At 31.7% G+C, this 9,843-nt stretch overlaps 1 protein-coding gene across 1 annotated transcript; it reads left to right on the plus strand.

Annotated features, from left to right (window-relative positions):
- The first annotated feature begins 3,090 nt into the window (after positions 1-3,090).
- LOC111889475 (uncharacterized) lies at positions 3,091-5,815 on the plus strand. Its single transcript, XM_023885620.3, has 10 exons — positions 3,091-3,411; positions 3,577-3,749; positions 3,837-3,995; positions 4,074-4,223; positions 4,319-4,462; positions 4,555-4,711; positions 4,801-4,973; positions 5,108-5,163; positions 5,395-5,497; positions 5,592-5,815. Exons 1-10 carry the CDS (start codon positions 3,150-3,152, stop codon positions 5,679-5,681), a joined length of 1,467 nt encoding a protein of 488 aa, XP_023741388.1. The 5' UTR covers positions 3,091-3,149; the 3' UTR covers positions 5,682-5,815.
- The last annotated feature ends 4,028 nt before the right edge of the window (positions 5,816-9,843 follow it).

The raw sequence follows: 9,843 nt of genomic DNA on the forward strand, positions 1-9,843 counted from the left end.
AGTATATAATCATATAAACTCACATAATTCACATAATATTCAAGTAATTCATCTTTATTACTTTAAAATAAGTTACAATGGTTGACCTTGACAATTACACATCGAATTAATGCTTAGCCTCGAAACACAGGGCGTTACAATTCTATCCCCCTTAGGATGATTCTGTCCCGGAATCATGCATCAACAAACAGATGTGGATAGCAACTCATCATGTCACCCTCTGTTTCTTAAGTGAGGTTCAGCCCATTTGTTTGTTTCCATTGCACAAGCACTAAGTCGACCATCTTGCGTCGTAACTTCTTTATCTTATGGTCAATAATTGCCTTCGGTTCTTCGATTAGCCTCTTATTCCCATCCATCCTTAACTTAGAAAATTGGAATTATGTCGAGAACTTCTCCCGCGAGCTTCCTTAATTAACACACATGGAAAGGTTTATGAATACCATCTAGTTCTTCTAGTAGTTTTAGCTTGTAAGCTTGGTTCCCAATCCTCTGAAGAACTTTGAACGGTCCAATAAATCTTGGACTCAACTTTCCCCTCTTCCCAAATCTTATAAGTCCCATCTATGGTGAGACTTTAAGCAAAACCGAATCTCCAACTATGAATGTCATCGGTCGTCTTTTCTTATCAGCATATCTCTTTTGACGATCCTGAGCTACTAACATCCTTTACCTAATCACCTTTAGCTTTTCAGCAGTCTGATGGATTATCTCGAGGCCAATAAACTGCTTTTCTTCGGCTTCAAGCCAACACGACGACGTACGACACTTCTGTCTGTACAAGGCTTGATAAGGTGCCATCTTGATGCTCGAGTGGAAACTATTATTGTAGGAAAATCCTACCAGAGGTAAGTGCTCATCCCAAATACGTTGGAATTTTAGAGTACATGCTCTTAGTATATCTTCCAGTGTTTTAATCGTTCATTCGCTCTGACCAATTAGTTGATTTATAGGTTTCTAGTTTGATAAACATTAAATTAAATATGTATTAATCATAAAAATTAGTAATTGATCATAATTAATAGTATAATTTGTTAAGTTTGAATCCCTCATCGCACTATCATAAATGCACCATAGGAAATAGGGATTAGAAGTTTTAAGTGAAAGTGCTCTATACAAATATTCTCTAAAAGTTATTCTATTTGCTAATTTGAGTTTATTCGTAATAAAGTATAAACCCTCCAGATTAATTTTTTTAATTTTTAATTTTTTGTGTTTAATTGATTCAATATGTTATAAGTAATACCTAATCCCCGAGAGTTCGACACCCTTATTTACTGCAACTATACTATATTTGATTAGGTTCATTGCTTGTCTGAGTGTTAGTTAAGAAACACTAGATAAAGGTTTATAAATTTAAAACTTAAAGAATTTTTACTATAAAAATCTCACATCAGGTAGAAAAACATCCTTTTGACTATATATATGATCTTCGACTATGTATAAGTATGCATTCAATAAGTGATGCCTCAATATTAGCAAAACCTTTCGTATGGTTGTATGTTATATGATGCATTGATGTGTCATGTTTGAGGGGTTGATGGTGGAACTATGCTAGGTTATGAGCCTAGATACCTAAAGTCGTTGACCGAATGACACTAGGTTGCAAGTCAACTGTTGATGACGAAACGACGCAAGGCTGCGAGTCGAATATTTTAAAAGAATGACGTAAGTTTGCGAGTCAATTGTTGATGTTACTATCGTACTCTTATTTGATACTAGGTTTTTGGAAACTATTTTTTGACGTTTAAGCAAAAGGGTTTTATAATACTTTGAAATGATAATTTTGAATGTGTAATTAGTTTATTTTAAAAGAAATTTTTTGTTTGAAATTTTAGACATTACAGTTATTGAGCTAAAATGTGCCTAAAACAGTACTACAATATCGCAACTACATTTGACCTTTAACCACACAAAGAAGCAAAACTATAGCTAAGTTGTTATAAGAAAACCATAACCAATGGTCATTTTTGTACGTTGTGCCCACAAGATTGGCTACATGTTACATCGTCAAACTTGCAACAGACGTCCATTCATGGCTTACAACAACAAAAGTTACCGGTTAATTTGGAGAATTTAGAAAATAGTAACCATTTACCCATTTAATTAATTTATAACCTTTTGCTTCTTAACTTTTAACAATATATTAGATTTTGTTTTTTGTAGATTACTATGGAAAGGGGAAAATGTCTAGTGATGATTCGACCATGAATGGAGATTGAAGGAACTTTTTGCCTCTTTTGAATGTAAAATGCATCTTGGTAACGATTTGTTTTAAAACTAGGTTGATATAACATTCAATTCCAGTTTCATTACATCAATGTATTTCCATTTTTTTCAATTATATATTGGTACGTTTTCCATTTAATAACAACATATTTTCTGATTTTTAGTTTTTACAACAATATACTTTCTCTTTTCCTTTTTTTTAGCAACCTACTTTCTATTTTTGCTATTATTTTGGACCATTACCCTTAACAAACATTAAACGTTAACAAAAATGATTAACAATCTAAAACCATTATTAACAAATACCCAATAACTATTATAATACATTAACCAATTATAATAGTTATGGTTCGAATAACCAAACCAAGTCACCCATATTATATATATATATATATATATATATATATATATATATATATATATATATATATATATATATATATATATATATATATAGAGAGAGGAGAGAGGAGAGAGGAGAGAGAGGAGAGAGAGAGAGAGAGAGAGAGAGAGAGAGAGAGAGAGAGAGAGAGAGAGAGAGAGAGAGAGAGAGAGAGAGAGAGAGAGAGATGGTGATGGTGAAGGCAATAGGCAATAATAAGAGATAAGGAGTATGATTATTTTTTATTGATATGAAAGGAATAATGATGATCCTCAGTGATAGTATGGAAGGATATGATTAGAAAAAAAAAATACATAGCTAAAAATATCATATAAAAATAACAAAATAGTCATTTTACATTAGACAGGGATTATAAATGTAAAAAGTTTTCTTAAAAACTATTCGTGTTAGATTTTTCTTTGTTTTTGTTTTTGTTTTGTTTTGTTTTTTTTTTTTTTTTTTTTTTTTTTTTTTTTTTTTTTGTTTTGCAATAATATAACTTTGTGCCGAATGTTATAAGATCAACCGTTGACCTAAGATGTTCCGAGACAGCCCTCATTCAGAAAGTGAAACAGAGCAAAGAGTCATGAACGGTGTTACGGATATGAACAGCTCACAGCTTATAATCCACAATGCGATGATCGTGACTATGGATAAGGAACTCCGTGTCTTTCTTAATGGCGGAATCGTTATTAACAACGATAGAATCATAGCCGTCGGTCAATCCTCAGATATAATCCGTCAATTCTCTTCAAATTCACAGGAAATCATCGATCTCCATGGCCAATTTCTACTTCCTGGTTATTTTCTGTTCACCATAATTATGAGTTAACCTTTTACATAAAATCGAATTGTTGTAAAGACGACTTGCAACCAATTCAAGCAAAATGCTTTTTAAGGTTTTCAACTTTTGTGCGTTTAATTAGATGTCAGTTTAAAGTGGTCCTTATTTAAATTTTAATTAGGTTTGATCAATACACACGTTCATACGTCTCAACAACTAGCTAGAGGGATTGCTGATGACGTCGATTTGCTTACGTGGTTGCACCATCGCATTTGGCCATATGAATCGAACATGACTGAAGAAGATTCATACATCTCCACTTTACTTTGTGGAATCGAACTCATTCACTCTGGTGTAAGCTTGTGGGATTTTAGAATACAACAAAATGATGCCAGATTTTTTTTTTTTTTTCCAATTTGAAGTGTTGAAAATTTGGATTAGGTGACATGCTTCGCAGAAGCAGGAGGACAACATGTATCAGGAATGGCAAAGGCAGTAGAATTACTAGGTTTGCGTGCATGTTTGACAGAGTCAATCATGGATTCTGGCGATGGCTTACCATCTTCATGGGGTATTAGGACTGCAGACGAATGTATTCAGGTAAATTTCCAAAACTAGCTATGCACTTGAGAAACACTCACTCGCTACATACTTAATGAATGAATGTGGGGATTTCAGTCCCAAAAGGAATTGCATAAGAAGCACCATGATACTGCTGATGGACGCATCAGAATATGGCTTGGGATAAGACAGATTATGAATTCAACTGATGATTTGCTCCTTCAAACAAGAGATACAGCCAAACAACTGAATACCGGAATCCACATGGTCTCTCCCACTTGAATTTTCAACAGTTTAATTAGATTTTGTCATGTTGGTGAATCTCCTCTGGATCTGGTGTTAATTGTTTGAAAACCTGATAGCATGTTGCAGAGATACCTTCTGAAAATCATGTTGTGATGCAAACACGGGAAGTTGATCATGGAACAGTTACATATTTGGAAAAAATAAACTTTTTGAGAAGCAATTTGCTTGCAGCTCATTCTGTTTGGGTGAATGAAAAGGAGGTAATCCTCAAAATTCTACTTCATTTTTTTTTACTATGAGCATGCATGTTAGTTAGTTATATATATAATGCAGTAGTTTATCAAATTTTTAGATTGGATTTCTTTCTAGTTGTGGGGTTAAGGTGTCCCACTGTCCTGCTGCTGCAATGCGGATGCTTGGATTTGCGCCAATTAGGGAAATGCTTGATGCCAACATTTGTGTATCATTAGGAACAGACGGAGCACCATCAAATAATAGAATGAGCATTGGTATGTTGTATGTATTATTTTTCTCAAACATACAAATAATTTATAAATCATTTCCAATTAAATTTTGGTACTACTACTCTTTTTTACAGTTGACGAGATGTATATAGCTTCTTTGATCAACAAGGGAAGAGAAGTTTATGCAACTGGCACTACAAACCCTACAATTCTTCCAGCTGAAACACTTCTCAACATGGCAACTATAAATGGTGCAAAAGCACTACTCTTGGAGAACGATATAGGATCTCTTCAAGTTGGAAAAAAGGTTTTTCTTTTTCCTTTTTCCTTTTTGCTTTTGCTGTGGTTGTAACTTGCATATACCATAAAAGATGAAAAAAAAAAAAAAAAAGATTTTTAATCTTCATCTTATAGTTATATATATGCATATCTTGTTTTCAGGCTGATATGATTGTAATCAATCCTTCCTCTTGGTCTATGGTTCCAATTCATGACTGGTATATCTACACAACTTTAATAATATTGCAAATTATGGGTCTGTGTTCTTTTCCAATCAAGTCTTGTAGGGTAACGTGCTCAATCAGTATCAGTATAAAATATTCTATAGTCTCCTATATATAAAGTCCATCTACGTAAAGAAAAAACAAGACGTATATATATGTTGTTGATTTCATATGAACCTAATTCTTGTTTTTAATAAGATAATTGCTGCTGTATACATGATGCAGCATTTCCAACCTTGTTTATTGCTTGCGAACTGAAAATATCGTCTCTGTTATGTGCAATGGCCATTGGATCATGAAGAATCAGAAAATCATGAATGTTGATGAGGTACCATGGGCACAATTTTAATACAGTATTTGCGAAAAATAAAGTTTTAATTACTTATGTCAAAACCTATTGGAATTAATTTGTCAACGGGCAGGCTGAAATTATTTCAATGGCAAAGAATGCTGCTGCACAACTTTTGAAGAGGGCAGGAATACAAATTCCAAAAAGGATGAATTTCATATGATCTATAAAAACAATTATGTGGGTCTGTTTTTTCTTATTGTTAACTGTTGGATAAGTTATGTATATGGTAAGTGTTGTATATAAATAAAGCTTGTTTTTTATTAGGCTAATGTCATAAAAACCCTCAAGTTTTCATGGTGTTGTCGGTTTTGCCCAAAGTTGAATTTTATGTCCGTTTTTTACCTTAACATTTTCCAAAAAAATGTTCGGTTTTACCCTTTTACCCGTGATAACAAGTTACCATTATATTAGTTTCGCAAAAAAAACCCTTAAGTTTATAGGTTTTTTACGTTTTTACGCTTAAGTTTATATTTTTTTTACACTTTTACCCTTTGTATTTTCTTTCATATTATATATATTCATGCAGAAAAATTATATTTATATACGAAAAAAATTTAATTAAATATTGTATTTACATTGTTTTAAAGTTATTTCTTCATATATATATATATATATATATATATATATATATATATATATATATATATATATATATATATATATATATATATGTGTGTGTGTGTGTGTGTGTGGGGGGGGGGGGGGGGGGGGGGTCTTGGATAAACCATTTAAAATGTAAAAAAAAAAAAAACACAAATTAATATGTTTTTAGAACTACAAGTACATATTTTTATGCATTTAAAAATATACATATCAATAAAAAACATGTTGAATTATAAATATGTTTATATAAGTATATACATATATTCTTAGAAGTGTAATTATGTATTTCGATATATGTTTTTTTTAAATATAAATATATTTTTAGAAGTATAGATACATATTTATATATAATAATGTAAAATTATGTATTTATACTTCTAAGAACTATATCTATAAAACACATATTCATAATTCTAAAAATATTATTTATCTTTTTAAATGGTATAACCTTGCAAACACACACACACACACACAAACAAACAAACATATATATATATATATATATATATATATATATATATATATATATATATATATATATATATATATATATATATATATATATATATATATATATATATATATAACATTAAAAAATACAATATTTAATTAAACATTTTTTCGTATATAAATACGATTTTTCTACATGAATATGTATATTATGAAAAAAATACTTAAGGTAAAAGTGTAAAAAAATTATAAACTTAAGGGTAAAAACACAAAAAAAGGGTAAACTTAAGAGTGTTTTTTGCGAATTTAATATAATGGTAACCTGGAAAACCTGTTATCACCTGTAAAAGGGTAAAACTGAACATTTTTTTCGAAAATGTTAGGGTAAAAACAGACATAAAATTCAACTTTAGGCAAAACCGACAAAACCCTGAAAACTTGAGGGATTTTATGACATTAACCCCTTTTTTATTTAGTGAATTGTCTCAATATAAAATAAGGGTTAATTTCGGAAGCTCATTCGTACACAACAATTTTTTTTATACACAATAGTTTATGCTTTAAAAACGTTGTATTGTACTACTTTATAAAACATCAATTTTTGTGTATAGAGAATAACTGTTGTGTATGAGTCACTTTTGTTGAGTATTTGAGATATTGAAACTGATATGGAATATTTGGTTGTTTAGGGAAGCGTTTTTAGGGTTAATCATTTTATGATTCCCTACGGTGCCTTTACAGTAGAAGTTCTTAATCGAGCTCTTCTAAGGCATTGGTTTTATATTAGGCGTTTATTTTATATTCATGGTAGATATTTATTGTTCCCTATAAATAATCATTAGATTTACTTTTGGTGTAAACTTTTTACCAGATTAGGGTTTTTCTCTGTACGTTCATGAGATAATCAATATACAAAAAGCCTTTATCAGATTACTTGCATATTATGGTGATTGATTCTTGATTGTTCTTGATATTCCGTATTTGTCATCTCGGATTTATTCACGTCAAGTGGTATCAGAGTGGGTTCTTGTAGATCTCAATGATTTTTTCAAGAATCGATCTTGTTTATGGCGATATTGAATCATGAATCTCACCTTGTTCTTCAAGTTTTGTAAGTTTTCTGAAAAGAAAAAGTCTATATCTCGTTTTTTTTTTTGTTGAAAATCTTGTTCAGATCTGTTTTCGTCAACTCAATATTTCATCTGATTTGTTCTTGAATCGAGTTTTGGAAGAGAGTTAGAAGAAAATTTTGTGTTTGTTTGAATTTTCGTGTTCAGATCTACTTTATCTCTCTAAAATCCATCTCAGATCTGTTTTCTCTCACTAAAAACCCTTTCAGATCCGTTTTTCTCTCTAGAATTCTTATCAGATCTACTTTCTCTCTCTCTTCAAGTTCTATTATTTGTTGAAGATCTAATGGATCTTTTATTCTGTAACTCCATTTTAAAACTTGGATTAAAGGTCACTAAACCAATCTATAGTGTAAACAAATCAACTTTGTTTCATGTTCTTGGTGATTCTACGTTGAGGAATGTTACTGAGTTATATAATTCTTTTGTTGATAAGAAAATAAATCATTACACACGGGTTGATGAACGTGAATTGCAAAAGAATGAGAGAATAGTAGAACAATTTTGTGTTATATATGAACATTTAGATCGGGAACATAAACAGATGTTGAAGATGAAAAGAGCTGAAAAGGAAAAAGAAGAAGTTCATAATGTTCCTCATGTTTCTGAAGAAAAGATGACTCCAGATGTTCTTGTTGAGGGGGAGTCAAGTGGTTCATGTTTTCTAGAAGAGTTACATTCCGAATCTGGTACTTTAAAAGATGAATCTTAAAGAAATTCATTTGAAATCGTGAAAGTGAAGACATTCTGTTATATTGGAACTCAAACAGATGATTCCTTATGTTCTGAAGATGTTTTTGAATGAATGATTCCTTACAGAAAGCCAATGATTCAAGAAATTCAAATATATGAAACTCCTAAGGATTGTGTTCAAAGGTCTTCTAATGTTCAAATTCAGAATAGTGAAAAGGTTGTTCAGATTCACAATTCGTTTATGAAGCCTAGAAATCAGAAAAGGAAGAAGAGGAAGAAGAACAAGAGAAAAATAAAGAAGCTTTGGATGCCCAAGATACAAGTACCCAATGCTTGTGAGAAGGTTGACAAAGTTGATGTCAAACATGCTCAAAGAATCTCTTATTCTCATTTTTCTTTGGTTAAAAATCTTAGAAGTTGGAAGGAAAAGATAAGAGAATTTGGTTGGTTTAATGAAATTTTTGGAAGTTTTTGTTTTCCAACAAAGAAGCGAGTATTATTTTCAGAGGATGATAGATTTTCTTCAAATAAGTTGGAATGCAAGAAACCAACTTCTATGTTGAACCTTAAATGGGTACCAAAAGTCCCATAAAAGTTTTGTCCTCTTAAAAAAAAAAAAACGAAAATGAGGACAAAATTTTGGTGAAATCTGGTGAATATTTGGTCAAAGATATGAAATCTTATTGAATAAATCAAATTTATTATTTTTTTGTGTGTTGGAATTGACAAAAAGCTGAAAAAAGCTGAAAAAGTTGAAAAAAGGGTGAATAGTGACATTTTCTGATAAAAGTAGGCTGCCACCTGACACATTTCAGCAAAAAGGGTACAAACTGTCAGACTATTGCAACAGAAGGGCCAGATTCGAAGTTATGGAAATATAAGGGTTAGTTTCGCTGTTAAGGGCTTTGGGTATAAAATGCCACTTCATTAAAACGAAAAGGGGTCTTAGTAGAACTTTGATCAATTGCTAGGGATGTCTAAGGGGGAAAACGAGACCGGGATTGCATCCCCCGCCCCCGCCCCCAAAATTTTCCCGTTCCCCCGCCCCCGAAATCTCCATCCTTTCCACCCCCGCCCTCGCCCCTGAATTCCCCTTTTGACCCCCGCCCCCGCCCCCGATTGATTTTGGGCTAACTTATTTGGGCTAAAATAAGTTCTTGCTTGGGCTAAAAGAAACTATTTTTTGGATAACAAATAGATATTTACGACATAACTTTACATGTTACAAACAACTTAAAAACATGTTTTTGTTGAATTTTGGTACGTAAAAATCATTTCGTTTGAAATCAGATTCGCTTTGGGTTCGTGTCAATCACTGTGTTCAGATCGAAAAGGGAACATTTGAACTATGGATTTAATTTGCAGCGAACGTGTCAATCGGGATTCATAGCGAACCGGTGATTGGGTTCGTGTTTGAAATCAGATTCGCTTTGGGTAGGGGTGTTT

The sequence above is a fragment of the Lactuca sativa genome, chromosome 8 (assembly GCF_002870075.4).
Source record: "Lactuca sativa cultivar Salinas chromosome 8, Lsat_Salinas_v11, whole genome shotgun sequence".
NCBI lineage: Eukaryota > Viridiplantae > Streptophyta > Magnoliopsida > Asterales > Asteraceae > Lactuca > Lactuca sativa.